The 21,463-nt window shown below is 41.0% G+C and overlaps 4 protein-coding genes across 7 annotated transcripts; 1 reads left to right on the top strand and 3 right to left on the bottom strand.

Moving 5' to 3' along the window:
* Positions 1–45: 45 nt before the first annotated feature.
* LOC108135424 (mitochondrial uncoupling protein 4) lies at positions 46–3,399 on the bottom strand. 4 transcript variants are annotated; one of them, XM_017256155.2, is made up of 5 exons: positions 3,287–3,399; positions 2,590–2,863; positions 1,280–1,389; positions 596–1,084; positions 46–527 (listed from the first exon to the last, which is right to left on the bottom strand). In XM_017256155.2, the coding sequence occupies exons 2-5, from the start codon at positions 2,842–2,844 to the stop codon at positions 353–355; spliced, it is 1,029 nt and encodes a 342-aa protein (XP_017111644.1). In that variant the 5' UTR covers positions 2,845–2,863; positions 3,287–3,399; the 3' UTR covers positions 46–352. The 4 variants fall into 4 exon arrangements, with proteins under 4 accessions (XP_017111644.1, XP_017111642.1, XP_017111643.1 ...); XM_017256153.2 differs by having other exon boundaries at positions 2,934–3,397; XM_017256154.2 differs by having other exon boundaries at positions 2,985–3,397.
* A 618-nt stretch (positions 3,400–4,017) lies between these two features.
* On the top strand, positions 4,018–5,389 carry LOC108135446 (replication factor C subunit 4). Its single transcript, XM_017256189.2, has 3 exons — positions 4,018–4,219; positions 4,296–5,163; positions 5,230–5,389. Exons 1-3 carry the CDS (start codon positions 4,113–4,115, stop codon positions 5,314–5,316), a joined length of 1,062 nt encoding a protein of 353 aa, XP_017111678.1. The 5' UTR covers positions 4,018–4,112; the 3' UTR covers positions 5,317–5,389.
* A 251-nt stretch (positions 5,390–5,640) lies between these two features.
* On the bottom strand, positions 5,641–6,656 carry LOC108135447 (transcription initiation factor TFIID subunit 9). The gene is made up of 2 exons (XM_017256190.1): positions 6,439–6,656; positions 5,641–6,375 (listed from the first exon to the last, which is right to left on the bottom strand). Exons 1-2 carry the CDS (start codon positions 6,587–6,589, stop codon positions 5,690–5,692), a joined length of 837 nt encoding a protein of 278 aa, XP_017111679.1. The 5' UTR covers positions 6,590–6,656; the 3' UTR covers positions 5,641–5,689.
* Positions 6,657–7,266: 610 nt separating this feature from the next.
* Positions 7,267–21,078, bottom strand: LOC108135437. The gene is made up of 5 exons (XM_017256178.2): positions 20,400–21,078; positions 9,445–9,574; positions 9,035–9,375; positions 8,119–8,284; positions 7,267–8,045 (listed from the first exon to the last, which is right to left on the bottom strand). Exons 1-5 carry the CDS (start codon positions 20,523–20,525, stop codon positions 7,936–7,938), a joined length of 873 nt encoding a protein of 290 aa, XP_017111667.1. The 5' UTR covers positions 20,526–21,078; the 3' UTR covers positions 7,267–7,935.
* Positions 21,079–21,463: the final 385 nt, after the last annotated feature.

Genomic DNA, 21,463 nt, shown 5'->3' with positions numbered 1-21,463 from the left:
CTGTCTCTTTCTATTTCAAAAGGCTCTTTAGAAAAGTAACCCATCTTTTTGAAATAACAAGTTTCTTGCTTTATTGTAAGGTTTTTGATTTTCTTAAGGCAACAACAATAACAAAAGATACGAGAAAGGAACCCAAAGAACTGAGTGGGGAAAACCCTCTGGCATATGACAGACTAAAACTGGACATAGCATGAGCTATAAGCTTGGGCAAAAGCCGCTTTAAGGTATTCAGGCACGGGAAAGAGGGTCAGGACCAACTCTCTGGCGGGTTAATTTGAACGAACTGCACTATACATACATCCCTCAGCCCGTATGCACATTTACACCCCCAGACATAAACTGGAGCGGTGGCTCAGTAGCCAGAAGCGCCGATCATCTTGCGGATCTGCTCGAAGGACAGCCAGAAGGTGAGCGACCATGGTGCCATCCGTATCCAGCAGGGCAGGAAGCCCTTGTACAGCGCCACAAAGCCCTCCTTGGCCACCGTTTGGCGCAGACAGTCCACAGATCCGCGGTACAGGAGGCCCCTGTGGGAAAACAAAGCAAAGCAATAGATGGATAGCGATTCGAATGGCTCTAATCCAGCTCTACTCACCGCCCCTTCTCGTCGGTGGGCTGGTTCATGATGCGCGTCTTTACCACATCCGCTGGCGTGCCCATGATCGCCGCCACAAAGCCGGCACAAACGGAGGCCAGCACGTGGACCGTGTGGCAGTCGGGCATCTGCAGGCGGTCCATGATCAGGTGCTTGATGGTGTCGTATGTGGTTAGGTCGCCCAGATTGACCAACGCCGCTCGCTGCACATTTGGGATGCTGCCCTTCCACAGGCCCTTCACTCCGCCCCGTTGGACGATCTGTCGGAAGGCGTGGCCGGCGGAGTGCACCCTCGGCGGCTCGCCCATCAGCCGTCGCCGGCCTTCCATTTGGATTTGCACCTTGACCAGGTCAGCGGGCGAGGCCAGCCACTGGGCAACGGCGCCGGCGGTGACACCACACAGCGCCGACTTCCAAACGGGCAGCGCCTGGCTGCCATTCTGAGTGAACTCCTTGCGCATCAGGTCATAGCTGCAGATCCTCACTCCGCTGCGGATGGACAGGGAGAACTCGGATTAGAATTTGCTGCCGTTGATGGGTGATAGCTGATAGTTGATAGCTGATAGTTGATAGCTGATAGCTGGACAGCTGCTGGCAGATTGACTGTGGCTGTGGCTGTGGTTGTGGCTGTGCCTGCGGCGATGATCTAGATGATCTGGAATGAGGATTTTTGGGAATGCCCACCTATAGACGACGTGTCGGTAGAGCGCCGGCGTTACGCCCTGCCACAGCTTCAGGGCGCCCTCCTCGCGCGCAATTCCGAAGGCGGTGGCCACCATGCCGCGGTATTGCATCTGGTAATGGTAATCGTAATCGTTGGTAATCGGTAATTGTGGGTGGTTCATTGTAGGATCTGTATCAGTATCTGTATCTGTTGCAGGCCGAAAAAAAACACAAGATTCACATGGAACAGGCACACACAAACGGAAAAGGTTGGGCAGTGGGTTGGTTCGATCTCTAAAGTGCAATGTATTACCTGCTTTTATGCCAACGATATGCTACCTCTATCATTTTATCCAATGGATAACATTTTGATTAAGTAAAAAGTTAACTAGTTCAATGTTTACTTAGGTAACGAACATGTTAAACTATAATATATATGTACACTTATAGTTCTTAATAGACAACACGTTTCTTTGCACCTAAAGTTATATTCCATATTCTAAAATTTTAGTTGTATTGCTTTTAATATTTTAACATTTAAACATTTGAGCTACCTAAACAATATACAATTATCTTTAATAGGAAAAACAGTAATTTATTCTGTATCTTTAAACCGTTTTTACATATTTACAAAATCAAAAATAGGTCGTCAAAAAATATTATCTGTATCTACAAATCTTTTATCTTGACAATTATATACGTTTTCTTACTTAAAATCATTGTTTGTTGTCACTAATTTCATACATTTTAAAGTAGCAAAGGTTTGTTGCTGTCATTAGCTAAACTGTATTATTTTATTAAGTTTAAAATGAGTACCTATTTATGTTTATCATCGTTATCTTATTTTCTTTCAGTCATAAACAGAGCTTATCTAAATTGCCCAGGAATTGTCCGTATGACGAACGATTCGTTTCAAATCGATCCACACAAAAATGGGAAAGCAGGATGGGGTATACGATTACGCCTACGGATGTGGTGGTGGTAGTGGTGGTGAATGGGCGAACCAAGGTGGGAGGGAATGGAGCTGTAACAGATGAAGCTGTGCCTGATACCGAAACGCCCTGCAAAAGCGTCTCGAAAGCCAAGTGTTATCAGCATGGCCGTGCCCACTCCGATTTGCCTTATCTATCGTTCGCAATACATTGGAAATTTGGCACTCTTATCGCGTTAAATCAGAGGGGTAGGCAGTTCTATGTTTGGATTAATTTGTGAGCAGAGGAATCTATGATTGGAATTAGGAACTGGGTTCGGGATTGGGAATAACCAAAAGCCGGAGACGATAAGAACGACAAGCAGGAAGCAGGAATCAGGAAGTTATGGGTTCCACTCACATTGGATTTTCCCGCGGGGATTGCGGCTCCCTCACCCTGGATCTGCAGACGCGTCTTGGTCAGGTCCAGGGGATAGGTGGCCAGTTCCGCGATGGAGGCGGCCACCACGGACACAATGTAGGTGCAGGCAAAGGAGTCCGCATAGTCGAACTTTACGGGGCGCAGCTGATGGCGTCCACTGGAGGGCACGGGACTGGGAGCACTACTGCCGCCGGGCGCAACTGCTGGCGAGGATTCGTCGGCCTTGGCGGCCATTTCCGAGCCGTGGGATGATCTGTAAAATAGACGGTACGTTAACACTCAATAACTCCACAATACGAAAGGTAAACAAGCGCTAAACAAACTCTGGGCAGGTGAAACTTTCACAATCGCGTGATGTTTGCGGGTGCTCCGACCTTTCGCTTTGTGTCCCAATGGGCGACACCCGGACTATGGCGGATTATCCGGAGGCGGATGCGGATAATGATGATGATGATGATGGTGCCTTTGTGTCCAACGTTCTGCTTCCGTGCATTTACATAACAACAAAGATTTGGCAAGGTTTTGTGTGCTCTTTTTGGTTGTGGGTTTTTGTGGGAAGAGGCGTAACAAACAACAATGGCAATGGCAAATCAAAATCAAAATCGAAATCGAAATCGCGCTCTTATAAAACACTCGGTGGCACGCGCTGGGCGGCTTATCATGTTTGTCCACCCGCCTGCGAAAGCCGCTCTATTTATATCCTGCCAGATATTGTGGGGGCTATTGTATAAAACCAGTAGTTAAGCGCAATAAAACAAAAAAGGCCACAAAAACAATAACACAAGGGGCCAGTGTGCAACAGTGGCGATGCAGGCCAGGGTTGCGAAGTGCAACGTGTTTCCTACACAGCAACAAATTATCTGTATTAAATTATTCTTTTTAATTTTTATTGTGTTGGTTTTTGTGTTGGTTTTATTGACCTTGTGTTATGTATACATAAATTGAATTTTTATTCCTAAATACAAACAATTTTATGTAAATCGTAATTATATATACAGCCCTGTAAATTAGACTTCCTCTTTACTATCACCAATATTTAAATATATATTTTAAGGATTGAGCTTTAACGAACGCATTAAGTGACAGGAAAATTTGGATATTGCATTTTGGATCTTCTGTTGTAAAATATATGAAACAAAAAGAACTTAATATGAACTATTGAACTTTACAAAATAAGTAGCAAAGCCTAATTTAAGTGCATGGAGAAGCGAATAAATCAAGAAACAAAATATCTAAAAGTTTATCCAAACATAAATTATATACCTCATGCCAATCCCCTAAAAGCATCGTTCGTATTTGTACAAAAACAATTTATTTATAAACGTTATTCTACTTTTCTTAAGTGTACTGTTGCCAAGCGCCGCCTGGCAACCCTGCACCCGGCAACCTGGCAAGCCTCGATAACAGTTTATCGATAAGAGCGCGGTCTGGACGCGGCAAACTTTTGCTTGTTGCTCGACTTATATTTAATTTTTTTTTGGTTTCAACTCGTCAATTGCGAGATGCAGGCATTTCTGAAGACGGGAAAATCGACGGCGGGATCTGGCGAGAAGGGTCAGGGAGCTCCGGTGGAGCGACGCAAGCCGCCGGCACCTTGGGTGGAGAAATAGTGAGTTGCCGGCACTTCAAAAGCGAAGCACATGCTGAATAAAGTGGCTAAAATCCTTCATAACTGAATCATTTAGCCGCCCGCGCAACGTGGACGATGTGGTGGAGCAGTCCGAGGTGGTGGCCGTGCTGCGCAAGTGCGTCGAGGGCGGGGATCTGCCCAATATGCTGCTCTACGGACCTCCCGGCACCGGCAAAACCAGTACAATCTTGGCGGCCGGCCGGCAGATCTTTGGGGACATGTTCAAGGATCGCATCCTGGAGCTGAACGCCTCCGACGAGCGGGGCATCAATGTGGTGCGCACCAAAATCAAGAACTTCTCGCAGCTCTCGGCCAGCAGTGTGCGTCCGGACGGCAGACCGTGTCCGCCCTTCAAGATCATCATTCTGGACGAGGCCGACTCGATGACCCATGCCGCTCAGTCCGCACTGCGTCGCACCATGGAAAAGGAGAGCCGTAGCACCCGCTTCTGCCTGATCTGCAACTATGTCTCCAGGATCATTGTGCCCATTACTTCGCGCTGCTCCAAGTTCCGCTTCAAGGCCCTGGGCGACGACAAGGTGATTGCCCGTCTGCAGCACATTTGCGAGATGGAGGGCGTCAAGATCGAGGAGGATGCCTATAAGTCCATTGTTAAGATTTCTGGCGGAGATCTGCGCCGGGCCATTACCACCCTGCAGTCGTGCTACCGCTTGAAGGGCCCCGAACATGTCATCAACACGGCCGATCTGTTCGAGATGTCGGGCGTTATACCGGATTACTATCTGGACGACTACCTCGAGGTGTGTCGCTCGGGGAACTACGAGCGCCTGGAGCAGTTTGTGCGGGAGATCGGCTTCTCCGCCTACAGCGTTGGCCAGATGATGGAGCAGTTTGTCGAGTACATTGTCCACCATCCGGGGCTGAATGATCCGCAAAAGGCCAAGATCTGCGATAAGCTCGGTGTACGTTGTAGCTATGTAACCCTATTCTGTTTATACTTCCTAACTGGTCTGTCTTGTATCCCTTAGGAATGCTGCTTCCGGCTGCAGGATGGCGGTTCCGAGTACCTGCAGATCATGGACCTCGGCTGCTGCATCATTTTGGCTCTAAAATGATTATACTCTCAAAATATTCTTTATACTTTTGTTAGCGTCTGAAGTTTAAAATATATTTTATATTTAATTTAAACAGCTGATAATTGCATTCATATATATAATTCTTATTCATTTTTTTTGAGAACGAACATCATCTGCTTTTCTGTTTTTGTGTCGAGGTTCATCCTGCGTTTTCTATAAAACGTATAACTTTCTTTGGACTATCTAAGCATTTATACTTAGGCTTCCAAATGCAAATTTTAGAATGGAACATGCATATTAGTTCGAATTTCGGAAATAAAAACAATTATTACCCCCCAGAAATACCCAATCAAATTCTAATGCTTTTGGGTATGGTATTGAAAATATATTTAAGGTTAATCTGTTCGCTCCGCTAGTTGGCTACAAACTCAAACTCCTCCTCCTCGCGCTCCCGCTTGACGGCCATTCCAACGCCGGAGGATCCAGATCCGCCTGCCCCTCCGGCATTTCCAGATCCCGATCCAGATCCACTGGCGATGCTGCCCACGGCCGCTGCATCACTGTCCACGTCCATCTTGAGATCTCCTCCGGTTCCACTGGGCTCGCTCTTGACATCCATACCAGTTCCACCGCCGCCTGATCCCCCGGAGTTGGTCACCGTTTTCGTGGTCGTGGTGGTGGTGAACTTGATGACGGGCTTGGGAATGGTCACCACCTGTTGCTTGGCCACCACGGAGTGGGCCCGCTTCGGCCCATTGGCACTGGACACAGGCTTGACGACGGTCTTCAGCGGCCGTCCCTCCACCGCCGACTTGGTCATCTTTTTGGGCTGGTTGGTGGCCCGCAGCTTGTAGTTGACGCCGGTGAGGCAGTAGCGGTCGGGCGGCAGCCGGAGACCGCAGTGCGGCTTGATGGGCGGCAGGGGCATGCCGTTGCGCACGTCGGCCACCTTGGCCAGAACATGACGCGCCGGAGGCCCGGTGAAGCTCTTGTCCAGCGTCATCTCGGTGGCCAGGCGCACGTCGTCCATGTCGATGGTCTTTTTGCGTGCATGGTTGGCATACACCTTCGCGTCGTCCAGGATGCAAGTGACGTAGCCTGAAATGCATACACCATTATTAAGTATATTCAACGGAATTCATCCAATTCTGCGACTCTTACGGAAGGTGAACTCGAGCATCTGGTTGACCACGCGTGGCTCGTACTCCTGGATGTTCAGCTCCTTCAAAATCGACATGATCACCTGGGCGTCCTTGGGCACATGCTTGATTTGGGCACTGATCTTGGCCTTCTCGGCCTTTTCGCCGCTCATTTTGTTGTTATTCGTGCGGATTTGTTTATTAAAATTGACATGTACATATATATCTATCGGTTATCGTTATCGGTTGTCCATATTCAGTGGAATTCCTAAAAATATGGTACTACTTTTGACGTAGTATTATGATTAGTTTGGTATTATTATATAACAACGTATGGGCACACTACAAGTATGCCGCCAAAAATTTAAATCATAAACTAAATCAATTACTTATTATTATTATTATTGTTATTATTGGGAAGCCACCAAACAATAATTTTAGAAATAAAGTCAATACACTTTACATTTTAATCACAACAACAAAAGTAAGACTTCTAGAAAATAACGTAAATTAATTTGATCTAAAATTGTCTTAATAGTCATAAGGCCGTCAGAATATAAAATAGTTAAGTTGTTTGTTATCATCACAAGAAATATCAAAAACTGTGAGGAAAATATATTTTTCTTAAACTTTTTACACAATGTTATTTCTGGAGATAGAATCAATAAAACATGTTCTTCATGTCAAACGATTAATAGCAAATCTTGAAAACAATTATATTTTTCTCTGATTAAAAAGCTTTATACTTTCTCATGGCTATTAAAACATGCTCACAATAAAAAAAAACCCAATCGTCGGCCAAAAATTTTAAGGAAATGCCCCATACCCGCCAAATAGAGAAAACATAACATTTTAACGTAAGAAACTTTTATTTATTAAACGTACAGCTCTACATACAATATGCACTATACTTGGAAGACAATTTGAAGCTTGTCGCGCATTATTACATTCATATACATTGTACAATGAAACTTTAGCTTAGATACATACATATTTTGTTTATTATTATTATTTTAGATACGCTACATGTACGTTACGTGCTACAATAAATTAACTCTTTATTGTTCCGTCTTTTATTCGCCATCTCGCCGTGGTCAACATATATATCCAACCATATACTCATTCTAAGATATTTGTTTCGCAAAAATACCCGAAACTAATTTGCGCACCAAAAACTTGGACGCAACTTTGACTCAAGTCCCACTATCAGTTATACATACAAGCATATTTTTATAGCTCTATATAGACTACAAGCTAAATTCTCGTAAAAAAAAAATTAATGCTTTATATTATTGTCATTGTCAGAGTGCAATTTAAGATTTCGTTAGCGGTTGCTCTATTTGATCGCCAAGTTTCTTGATTACTGGGGAGGGGTTGTTGGAGAACCAGGTCATTTCCCTCCTGGTCATTTGTGATTTCTATGCTGATATTGCTCGCAGAGGGTTTTTCTATTCGATTCAAGCTGGTTTTCCTCGGCTTCCATTGCTGATTGCTCTGGCTTTGTATCTGATAGCAGTCCCTAGTAGTTATAGGGGCCGTACTGCGAGCCATGATAATAGGGTCCTGGGTAAATCTGCGGCTGGGCATAGTTGGCGTACGGCGGATAGGGTGGCTGCTTCTGCGAGTAGACTGCAAATGGATATGGAAATGGGTTGTAATTAGTAACATTGTATGATCGCAAAACTGCTGCTTCCAATCCCACCTGGCATCAGGTACTGCAGGTTCAGCTGCTCCTCCTTTTCCCGCTCGTTGCGCAGACAAACAGCCGCTCCCGACAAGAGGATGGCCGCCAGGAGACAGGTTCCGATTCCTGCCCAGGCCACGATGTACGACCAGTCGTAGGCAATCTTCGTGTTGTCGCGCAGGACCTGAAACAAAACATTCAAGTAAGTAAAACACAAATTAGCATTTGTTTTGAAAAGGTCAAAATACGAAAATTGTATTCCTCCGAACAAAAATTGTCATGTAAGCAAAACTATTGCTACAATTCTAAACTATTGGTTGTGAATCCCTTCGTAATAATAATAAATACATTTCTGATTGTTACATATTTAAAGGGACGTTTCTTGGCTTATGTTGCTGAAGTCATTTTAAGCAATAGAAAATGCTCAGGATAAAAAATCTATCGTTTCGAAAGTATCAAAATTAAAATTTCAGTCACAAAATTATAATACAAATCATAGGCTTTTTAATATATATATAACTAGCTGCCTTATTTTTTTTAGACGCCTCTTAAATTAAAACTATATGTTATTATTATTGGTGCACTATTATTGGAAAATAAGAAATAAAAGTTAATGTTAACATGCTATTTTCAATCAGAACTTAAAACTTTTTAAAAATATAATTTAAATTGATTTTTCTGTAAAAACTGATTTTTAAATAAGGATTAAAAGACTAAATACATTTTGAAATATTACATGTTTTTTAAAGGGATAGTTCTAGGCCATTGCTTCTGAAGTAATTTTAAGTCAAAAGAAATGAAATAATAAATAAATAATAAAATTATATGTACTTGAAGAACAACATACAAATTTAAATTTTTTAAACAACTCATTTTTAAACCTAAAATTGAGATCCTAAAGGATCCTCAGGAATATCAATATATGGATACATACCGTGTTCCACTGCTGGAAGTAGTCCTCGCCGACGACCTTCTCCTTCTCGAAGAACTCGACGGTGTGCCAGAGACCCATGGCGCCGGCGGCCAGGAGGCAGGTGACTAGCAGCAGGATCGAGGTGGCCGTGATGGCGCCCGAGGAGCGCTTCCAACAGCCGGAGAGGCCGGTCCAGAAGGCACAGAAGATGGTCACGAAGCTGATGATGAACAGGGCAATGCAGGATCGGGCCAAATGGAGGCGCGAGGTGGCGTCCTCGTTGGCGATCTTCTCGTCCTCCGCCTGCGGGAAGTAGTCGATGTTCGAGCAGTGCGTCTCGATTGGCGACAGATAGGTGGGCACTACGCAAATCGGGGAGACCATAAATTGTTATATCCTATATCAAATAGTTTACTAAGTCCATTACTCACCCGCTGAAGCCGGCGGCCGCTCCTTGGGATAGCAAATCCGGAAGAGACCTCGTGTCCTCGTGTAGTAATAGTACTTCACGTTCATGTTGTGCAAAAGGGACTCTGCATCCGAATGCTTGGCGGCAAAGGACTGTAAATTAATAAGGAAAACACACAAATTATTAAGATGTACTATATTTTTGTAAATCATAAAATCCATTAATTTCAAATTGAGCAAACCAATATAATAATGTCAGTTGAATCATTTTGAGTGATGAATGATTTTTTATTTATACGCTATATACAAAATTTAAAGTTTGAAGTACTTGAAAAGAAAACAGAAATGAAGAATTGAATATAAGGTGTCTTGATGTTGTTAAATACAAACAAAAAGAAACATTTAAAACTGTTTACCCTATACAAATTGATAAGATTGATAAATATGCTTATTTAGCACTTGATTTCGTGCAGCTTATGAGTTAACCTTCTTAAGGGATTAACGCCTAGAGTTAATGTCAAAACTCAAGCTCACAGCCAATTGTTATTCAATCGAAATTGGCAGTCGGCCAGATTTTCTATATGCTCATTAATAAACCCGTTTCCGCCCCTGGTGGGCGTCTCTTGATAATTTGTTCAACTACCTCGCCTCAGACTCCAATCACAATCGCAGTAAATAATTAACAATAACAATCGCAATCGCAGTGAGAAAAACAGACAGTCAGCATTGAACCGCATTGAAAGCCGAAGTCGATCATCATCATCATCCGGTCATCTTAACGATATACGGATGTTCGGATGGCGTGGGCTAAAAGGGATGGTATATGGGTATACATATGCCGTATGCTATATGCTATATAGCCATCGTATCAGATCGAGTGGCATTTTAAACACGTTCCGCGGTTTCTCATTGTATTTTTTGGTTTTTAGCTGCTGGGTTGAGCAATTCTCGAGAGCGAGTTTACGGCCCAAGGTTCGCTAGGCTTAAGTGGTGTGCATAATGCATAATACAGTGCGTTTCTTGGCTGTAAGTTACCCGGCATTAACGATCTCTAACTGATCATTGTCATCAGGGGGTCGCATCTCGGTTGAGATCGTTTGGTAACTCAGTTAATGTACAGACCTTGAGCCCAATGGCTTTTGGGTAAGTAAGGTGAGTGTTAATCTGATAATTAAGTGATCTATCTTTTGAGTAAATATGATCTTCACCTCAAGTAGGAAAATGTTTTGATATTGACACTTAACTCACTACGCAGAATGAACTAGCTTTTTAAGTAAGAAATCGGTTGAACGAAATTCTGATTAAAAGCGTTTGTGGGTTAAGAGATTTATCTTTAAGCTGAATTAATAAAACATAAATATTGATTTGATCAAATGGTTTACCTTTCATAAACAAGGAATATATATTTTTAAATTAATAATGAGAACTCTCTTTTCCTAACGTAAGATCTAAGCATATAAGTAAGCTGTCTGTATAATCAAAACAAGAATAACTTCAGTTTTCTTTAAAAAAAAATAAATATTAAAATAAAAGATCTTTTAGCGACTTGCTTATGAATAAAGTGATTCTTTTATATAATCGCATTAATCATCTGACACCGTTTACTCAAAATTATATAATGTCATCTTTATTTAAGACCCCCGAAATGTGATCTTAAAATGAATTGCAATATGACGCATTTGATTAAATCACCATTCAGTCTTCTGCCAACTTTTACTCATTAAATCGTGAACCGTGTTTTGAGCATTATAGAATTCCACGTAGTGCTGTCTAACATTTCGATTCCTGCCCCCCCTCCAATTTCTCTGCGTGCAATCCGAACTATCCGAGTGAAATCCGACTATTCCGAGTGATATCACGTTCCTCACGTTTTGGCAGTTTGCCAGAAATTCTACGATTTCGGTTTACGCGGATGATCGTTGGCTTTTCCACCTTCCCAAGTGGCGAGGGAAATCGCACAGAGACGGAACGGAACGGAACGGGATGAGACGAGACGAGAGGAGACGAGTTTTTCTTCATTACAGCCATGCATTTTCATAAGGGGAAAAGAAATGCCAAGTCGAAAAACGTGTTTTACTGTACGATATGTCCGGTACTTAAACAACAATGGGAAATACCAAAAACGAGGGGCTGCCGAAGGGGGTTCATCGCCCAGGTCCAGGCTCAGGCTCAGGCTCATATCGAAAACAGTTTTCGGTTTTTTTGATTGTTTATTATTTGTATGTGTATATATATCGGATCGAGGGCTTATGTAAATTGGTGGCTTGTTGGAAAAAGATTTTCGCTTGCGTAACCCTCGTCTGGAGACTATGGTTAGGGCACCGTGAACTGGTTAGGGCGTTCCACCTTCCATTTCCATTTCCATTTCTTTTTCCATTTCCATTTTCTACTCGCCACTCAACCACTCTTGTGAAATGTTTTCGCTTGACTCGGTCCCAAAACGAAAAAAAACAAAAATAAAGATATCACAGACCCCTCTTTATTAGCGCCTCTTCAGCGGATTAATTTTGTAACTTTCTTATGAAAGTCTTGGGCAATTAAGGGCCTCAGACTTGTAATTCATATATATAAATATATATATCGACAGCTTGTATATATCTAACAAATTGTCCAGCATTCAAAGAGGAAGGGGGCTGAGGCTGAGCTGGATTAGAAATGCATTCGGCTGTGAACGAAAACTGCTGTGAGAGATATTGTCGAGAAATGTGAAGAAATCGGTAATCAGTCGTGTGTACCAGCCCCAGCCTCAGACGCGAACTCGGACTCATCCTACAGCGTAGGTGGAAAACGAGAGCGATTCGAATAGTCGGTTGGTTAGCTGGATTAATGCGGCATACTATATACATATATCCATGTGGCTGTAGGGTTATGCATGGCGAGATATTGATTGCGAACAAAACTGTAATGCGAAAATTGCTTCAAGGTTGATTGGTGATCGTCGATTGCCCAGTGCATAAGGCAAAATGGAAAATAAACTACAAATTATCTTATTAATATCATATAACGTTTCGATCTACCAAGATCTTAAAATCATTTAAACGTGTCCAACTTTTTCTGCAGCCCGGGGGAATTTTGATCCGATCGCCTAACGATAATACAATGCATTTTATTGTTAACCCAAATCAATACGATTTTATCTTCAGCTCAACACAAAAACTTTCTTCAATGAAATTACCCATCGAGCATATGAAAGAAAGTCCATTATGAAAGACTCTGCCATATCGCCGCCAAAAAGTCTTAATTTGTTACTGAAAAGATTATCCCACTAAACCATTATTTACCACTCATTTCTGAGAAAAGCTTGGCTTAAATCTTCACTTTGTTTTAACTGATTATTTGTTTGATATGCATTTTAATTACATTTCATTTTCTATAAAGTTAAAACAAATGGGAAGTTTCTTAAAGACATTTATTTAATTTCACTTGTAACGATAAATTCTTTGATACAACCTGTAAGCTGATAATATTCTAACAATCTAATTTAGCTGATTATTATATATTTTTAACATGGAACTGCAGCTTGGCTTCTCTGAGTGCGTAGAACTCGATCAGGTTTTCGGTGAATTGACTCAAAAATCAGCATGACTCGACTTAAAAATTGTAAATTACCCTAACAATCTAACTATTCGGACAACAAGTAATATATCTAAACTGAAAACAGCGTTCATTTTAAATAAAGGCGATGAAAGAGTCCACAAAAACGTCTGCTTTTTGTGTAATACTTGTGTTTGTACAAATAAACATAAGTAATCTAATCCGTTAAATGAAGCTGCAGATCTTTAAAGCCATCGACTGGAATCGGTTGCATTCTCTACCGATTAATTTTACTGCCCAGAGAATGAGCATCATGCCATGTCCCAATACTTCCGTGAGCTAGTTTCTGTGGATAACGATATGACCAACTATAAGCTTTGCTGTTCCTGTCCTGTTCCATGGATAACATATTTAAGTTGAATTTGTTTTAATTTTTTAAATTTTGCTTACTTGTTTACTTTAGTATAAGCAAAGATAAGATGATGTTTCAAAAAGTGTCTCTGAACAGATATCTACATATATATGATCAGAATTAACTCAGTTTGCCATTGCTATGATTCAGGTTTGCTTTATGAAGAAATTCCAATCGATTGGTAGATCTGCGGAAACACTTGCGTACAGCCAACTGCAACCACTTGGCACTTGGTTTGGTGGTTTGGTGGTTTGGTGGTTCAGTGGCTTAGTGGTTCGGTGGTTCAGTGGTTGCCTCAGTTTCCTCGGTTTCCAGAGCTCAGTGGCTCAGTTGGACAAATGGCGGCGAGGCACAAATATTTTTATGACACCCGGGCCGGAGCAGCACATGCGAAACTAGTTTGGGGCCCCGGTGCAGACCAAAACTAGACCCACGGGTACCCCTTCATCCCGTTTCGTACCCCTCGACTGCCGACGACGGATGTCGGTGATTAGCCAATCGGGCAACATGTGTAAGTCGGGGCATTGTGGGGCCGCTCGGATAAAACCAGATAAAGCCCCCCAGAGAGTGGCAAACTGGATCGGTTCTTGAGAGCAGGATGCCAGCAGCTGGACCAAGTTACTCCAAAACCCCCTCACCCCACCAAAAAACTGAAAAGCACTGGCTAAACGGGCTGAAGTCAAGGCCGATCAAATGTTGCCCACCAGCGGAATTTGCAGTCCCCGGGGGTGTGGTTGTATATTTATTACACCCACCACCACTGGGAACAAATATCACAACAATTAGTCATCTATTTGGCATTTCTTGCCACCAAAAATGCATTCTATTGTGTCATATTATTCGGATAAGTGTTAAGAAAATAAATTAAATTTGAGACAGGTGAAATTGATAGTCTTTTTTTTTATTCACAGAGTTCAGATAATACCTAATTTGGAATTTTATTTTCCAAAAACGTGAATAATTACACTGGTAAAAAAAAACATATTAAATTAAAATATTTGTATTCACATAAAGTATTCACATTTTCTTACTTCTATTACTTAAAAATTACTTTGCGTGCTATTCAAGCACTTGTAAAAACAGATACAGATTAAAATAATTGTCTTTGTCTTGAATTTCATCGAATGACTTATTCTTAGCCTTATTTCTTGCGGTGCAGCATTTAATGAATAATTTATAACACACTGCACCTAAGACAATACAAAACAAAAATACAGTTTGCAACAATTCCAATGCACAGACATCAATTTTAGTCGCCGAACAACTGGTTTCTCTATTTCTGTGAATGTTTCTTTACTGGTTTCTCGATTTGTCGAAAAAAAAGGTCGTGGGAGCGCGACATTGAGGGAAGATCGCTGAGGTATTTCAATTCCACATCGCATTCTTGACACTCGTATGCGTACTTTGGCCCACACAGATTGCCAGATCGCAATTACAGCCCCCAAAGAAGCCCCATTATATTTTTTGTAAATTTTTATAGAAGACTCGACTCAACGCGACACGGAAGTCGCCACATTTGTGGATGAAAAGTGATAATGAATAAAAGTAATAATAGTAGCGAGAAGCGTAAATGGGCGCAGAAACCTGAAACCGATTGAAATCAAATGATTTGTTTATTGAGTGAAGTAGCGAATCAAAAAAAAAAACGTACACGATTATCGTTTGAAACTTTGTTTGCTCTTGCCGTTTTTTTTCCTACCATTTATTTTGTTTTTTATTTTATTTTATTTTTTTTTGGATGGGAAGCGAAAGCGTTTTGAATCGCACGCTCAAGCGGTCTCCATTATAAGAGACCTCGGATGCAGAGATCTTCGAGACCCAAGAATCTCGCATGCGGATAATTGCGAAGAAATTAAATTTCGTATAGCCTTAATTTTCAATTGCCGGGACCTGATTTTTCGATAAACGTATGTGTGCTTCGGGGAAAAATAACTATTCATAGGTGTTTCTAAGCCTCGTTTTGTATGTGATAGTTATAATGATCTAATAATTTGTTTATTTCCAAAACTTTTATAAGTTATCTTTGTAAAAGAAGTTTTCTAGTTCTATACTCAATTTTTCAATAAGAAAAAATGGAAACAAATTGAGTTCTTTGAATTTCACTAAACAATTTTGAGTTCTTCTTCCGCCAGAAGAAAACAGTTTTAAGCCGGAAACAGTCCCCGATAATCAACGTTTCTTCCCAGAATTCTCCCAGGCTAAACATCAAATCAATTTCTAATCGCTCTGGCTGAAATTCTCGTCGCTCCGGGCCAAATGCAATTCAATTTATGCTAATTTAAGCCAATCGCGGGAATATGGCCAAGTGCTGATTAACCGATTTGGAATTTCACATGATGTCAGCAATAAAATAATAAATTAAACACTCAACGGTGGCGTCAATACATTTGGAGAAATGAAATGGGTTCCACTTCAGTAAAAACGCCAGCGAGAAAAAAAAGGTGGTGAAAAGAAATCTTCTGTCACACACGGCGTATGCGCAACCCCAGTTGAAAATAATTAATTTCACATCGCGAATTAACATGTGTTTCGTCTTTCTCTCGACAAAGCGCTTACTAAGCGTTAAGGCCCAGCACGATATTCATTCATCGCCACCAAATGGCAGGGAAAACGGCCAACTGGAAAGAGCCAAGTGAAAAACTAAAAACTAAAATAACAAGACAACTGAACAACAGGCAGCAGCAGCTTTTCATTTGATATTTGATTTGACTTCGGTTTTGGGTTCGCTTTTTTTTGTTTTTCTGCCTCTTTTCATTATATTTCTTATTTTGTATTTTCAGTTTTTTGTCGTCGTCGGCATTGCATTGCCCAAAGTGAGACGGTTTTTTTTAATGAAATCGAAGACAGAAGCGAGGGAGACAAAGGTATGGAGTGCATATATCCACAGAAAAAAATATATATTACACAAAATGAGGAATTATTAGGAGCTTTTCACTTTTTAAGCCGTTCCTATGCGACCAAAAATTGTTTTAAAATAAAATGTAAGTCTGCTTGTTAAAGTATCATACACAATTCGTTAAAGCTAGAAATTCCCTATAACCAATATATATATAAATATATATAAACTTACAATATTTGTCAAGAATCAGAGTTTTATTTGGCTTTCAGTGAATATCAAACAAAAAGGGACTGCTGTACAACCTAAATATGTTTTCGAAATAAAAACCACATTTTTTTAAAGTCAAACTACTTCTTTACGTTTTTTTTTTGTAATTGGGTATTCCTAGTAACACATATTTTAACAGTTTTCTTAAACTCATTACCAAAATTGAACATGAATTACTTCTGATATTTTGTACAAAATGAATTTTTAATATTAATATTTATTTAACTATTTGTATATGAATACTTTCTATTTATATAATATTATCATTAGCAAATAAATTAAAAGAATGTATTTGACTTGCTAAAATAGATCAAACAAGTATTTTTTAGCATATATATTTTAAGGTATTATTTGATTTTTTCTAAAAGGCTTTAATCTGATATTATATTCGATTTTATTGCAGCGTGGGGAAAAGGGTTTTCTCTTTTCACCTATCGAGCAACGAACGCCGTTTGGAGTTAAAGACGCGGCCAAAGCGCAGTTTCATCAATTGGGTTTGGGTGCCCGGGGATCCCAAACCCCCAAAACCCACCATCACCCCTCCGCCCGGGGAGAAACAACAACTGCGAGTTAGGGCCAAAAAGCGAAGTGGCAAAGCAAACCGGCCAACTAGCCGCATACCAATTTTGAGTCGTCGTCGTTGTGGTTGTCTCGAAAACGTGAAACGAGTGAAAACTCAACTCGAAAACCAGTTTGATGGGGATCTGAGAGGGGGGATTTCGGCTATAAAGGCGTGGATACGATACAAAACCCCATAGCCAAAGCCAAATGGTTTGGCCTAAGACAAAACAAAAAGCGATATGGCTTTGGCATGCCAGCCAGTACGGGTACCTCGAAGATATTGACCAAAGGAGAAGCAGCAGGGTCGGTGGGGGAAAGCCATTGGTAGATAGGGACATTAGCGTTCAAATGCCTGAACTTTGCTAAGAGTAAGATGAAGTAAACTAAATATAAATACAGAGGAAGGAAAAATATATTTCGAGTTGGTATCAAAAGTTAATAACAGGATGACAATAGAAAGTCAAATAAATGTTTAAAATTAATTAACTGCCAGGAGATATAGTATATTTTATCTTAATAAATGCAAAAGAATATTATTTTTAATCTCGAAAAGAGTTAGCTATTTGCTATATTCCATCCATAAAGGAACTAAGATTTTCAATTATTATAAGCGACCATTTAATTTTTTTTTAGAAATGCTACCAAACTGTGTAATTGCAATTAGGCGGTATAAGGTTTTTGGCTTAATGACTTCATGTTTTCTTCTAAAGAAAAATGATTGTTATTCGATAAGCAACGAAATGGTTAATATTCTCAGTATGCTGCGGCATCCCAGAAGGATTTCCATTATGAGGACCGTTTATAATCGATCTTAGTATTTAATTTCCACTCCACTGGGGATGCACTTCATAAGATTGCAGGTTCTTTCGATGGTTTCCTGTACAGGTAGCCCATCTTAAATTACCTGTTGCACCTGAGCGGTTTTTTCAAAGTCGCTTCTAAGGGCGGAAATTAAAAAAAGAAAAGAAGAGGGAAGGGAAAAGGGAAAAGGGAGAAGGGACGAAACGTAAATAAAGAGTTGGGGACGATGACCCAAAATGAGGGAGATCAAGGCAAACGAATTCCCTTCTGCTACTATTAGTTCTAATGGCTTTATGAGTGCCCTAAACATTTTGTTAAACACTTCGACGCAGGGAGAGATTTAATCCGATCCACCAGCAGATCTCACCGTAATTATCGTTCCCTCGATTCCATTGAAACTTTCGGATTAGGCGACAACTTCACCCGGAGCCCCAAAGTCAAAAACGTGCAAATATTTTCAGCACACTTTGAGTCGTTTTCTTCCTCTTCTTTAGCTGTTTTTATTGTGATTTTTTTTTTAGGTAACTTGTTTTGGTATGAATGGTATGCGCACTCACACTCAAACAATCTCCGTATTACCTTTACAAATACTTATGTATAGCTATATCTCTCTCGTGTCTAAAGTTTTTCCCTCTCTTTCGGTTGCACCTCTAATTCGGAGTTAGTTTTTCTACAGTGGCACCTCTTCAAGACAAACTTAACCTTATTTGGAAAGCAAGTAAATTTGTTTTAGAATTGCATATAACAGATATTGAAAATTACTCACTAAAACCAAAATTCAACTTGAAAGGTCAGTTCTAAGTTAGGTTTTTAAAGAACAAATCAATTTACAACAAATACCAAGGACAAAATTATTGTTGAGTGACTTATTAGTTTGTAGGCTTTTTTTTACATTAAGAATTCAATGTTCCATAAGATTTTTTTTAGAAAATGCGCAAGAAATACCTATCTTTTTGGGAACTTCAGATATTTTTCAACATCTGTTGAAAAGATTAACCTTAATAGAACGGCACAAAATCGATTGCATCCAAAGATCAAAGGATTTAAAAAGCAAAAGCAGCGATTGGCTAACAGAAGTTTGACTGTTTTTGCAGTGTATAAAATGTGAAATTGTGCTGGTGTTGGTGATAGTGTTTCCTACTCCTCTTCTCCATCTCTTCTTCTTCTGACTGGGCTCTTCTTCTTTTTTCGCTTCTCCATTCATCGCGTTTGGCTTGGCTAAGCGCTCGCGTAGAAAGTTTTAACGTTAACGGCCGTTGCCCACCCTCCCCCTTTTACCCGCCCCCTCTTTCCAACTCCCCCTCACACCCCTCCCCCCCAGCCACTACGTTCCAATGCCAGTTGTTGGCGTGTTTGCTTTCGACCTTTCTTCTTCTCCGCCTTGCCCTTATTTTCTTTTGGCCAAGCACAAAACGAGCAACTGTTACTGTTACCACCGTTTGTTGCTGTTGCCTTTGTTGCTGCCTCTCTTCCTCCTCCCCTTCTCTCTTTCTCCCTTCCTCCCTTTTCCCCTCCTCTTTCCGCACAGTGGGCCACACACACCTGTTTGCAATGCACAAACGCCTACAAGTGCATCCCAATTATCTTGTTTATCTAAGCATCGCCTTGGTTATTGTTCTTAGAAGAGAGACCTCAGATTACGAAAGAATTTCTAAGATCCACAATGAGTTATCACTCTCAAAGGTACTCCATATTTTGTATTTCAAAGTAATATATATATATATATATATGAGAAGATTTAAATTTGATTTCTTAATAGATACATGGACCTTATTGTTTTTGCATTTTTAGATCCTAAAACAACAATGTTAAGGTCTATAAAAGCACATTTCTTTTTCGGGCGATATTTTTTATGCAATCTAGTAAGATCAACGAATATTACTAATTTTAGAAAACAGAGATCCGTTACATTTCATCATTAAATGATTTTTAATTTCAGATATTTGTATATTTAAGTACATTTATTTTATGATTCATATATTTTTGTATATTTCACATTTTCACTATATTGAACTACTCCTAAAACAACACTTTTATTAAGAAAATAAAGATTTACCATGGTATTAAAATTCGAATACATTTGCATATTAAATTTTTACCGATAATTCTTCACATCAAACACCTTAAGACACTTATCAGTCTTATGACTAGATGAGCTGTTCTTTCAGTGGCATGACTTTGAACCCGACGTTTTGCTAGATTTCTTAAGATGTTGCCTAATCCCCCCCAATTAACTCAAATTTTGCTATATCATTTGACCCAATGTGCGGAGTTCGTAACCGGAGTTTAAGCTCCGTTTTAAGCGGCAGAAGCAGAGTCTTCGGTGTTGGCTGCGGCTTCTGCTTCTGCTTCTGCCACGCAGTCGCAGATGCACCGTATTTTTCGGTGGCTCTGGGTCTGGCTGATTATGTATTCCGAGCAGTTGGGCCTTGGTTTAATTCAATTCGTAGCCCCCACTTTTTTTTGGTAGCGGGCCTTGGCTGCCAAGACGCCAAACTGAAGACGCCAAACAGAAGACGCCAAACTGAAGACGCCAAACAGAAGACGCCAAACTGAAGACTCACCTGTATCTGGTTGCGCCAGACATCGTAGTGCAGCCAATTATCCGTGGAGAAGGCGATCGCCAGGAGGGCGGTGGCGATGATCGCGCAGATCGTCGCTATAGATAGTGTTACGGCCGAGCAGGGCATTATGGTGTATTTATATTCCGGATTCCTGTTTTGAAATCGGTCTCTTTTTCGGTTATATTTCGAGTTTTATCAACCGAAAATCCAATCCCCGAATAGAATTAATTACAACAATCTACAGTTGCTACTATTCTTCTTCTTCGTCGTCTTCTTCTTCTTTGATCTGTGATCTTCTGCGTCTTCTGCTTCTTCTTCTTCCGCTTCTTCCGCAGCTAGATTTGTCTGCTGCTTCTTCTTGCTACTGCTACTGCTGCTGCACAAATACACAGTTAAAAGAGCAGCAACCAGTTTGGAAGGCACAGTAAAAAAAAGAACAATGTTCGTTAAAAAAAATAATAATTTTAGCAACGGGCCAGCAGCACTAACACACTGACACGACCTCCAGCACACACGAACACTACACACACACAAACACACGCGCGCCGGCGAAGAATCTGAGCCGGAGAATCTGGAGAATTGAGAATCTGAAGCTAAGCAGCAAAGCGAAGCGAAGAAACTGAGAACTGAGACGTTGTGATCGCAACAACGTTCGCTGGCGGACTGAAATCGGTCGGCGACTGAGCCCGACTTCAGGTAATACCAAACAGCCATACCCACATACCCCATACCCACATCCATACACCCAGTCTCAACTCGCAGTCGACGTCGCAGCTGGCGTCGCTGTCGGCGTTTCATTTGAGCGCATTGCAATGCAACGATGTGAGGGGGAAAGAGAGATAAGAGAAGGAGGCAAGGAGACGACGTCGCCTCTTCTACCTGCCGGATAACGCGAAATCAAGAAAGGTAGACCCGGTTCGGGATCCGAACTACGAAATACTCTAACAGACCGTTAAAATCCAAGCCCATCTTAACCAAAATAGCGATGATCCCCTGCAAACTGATTATACAGTCATCTACCAAGTTTCATATAATTTGTTTGAAAACGAATAAAATAGAAATCC

The sequence above is a fragment of the Drosophila elegans genome, unplaced genomic scaffold, assembly GCF_018152505.1.
Source record: "Drosophila elegans isolate 14027-0461.03 unplaced genomic scaffold, ASM1815250v1 contig_149, whole genome shotgun sequence".
NCBI lineage: Eukaryota > Metazoa > Arthropoda > Insecta > Diptera > Drosophilidae > Drosophila > Drosophila elegans.
This window is presented reverse-complemented; position numbering and strand designations above follow the sequence as displayed.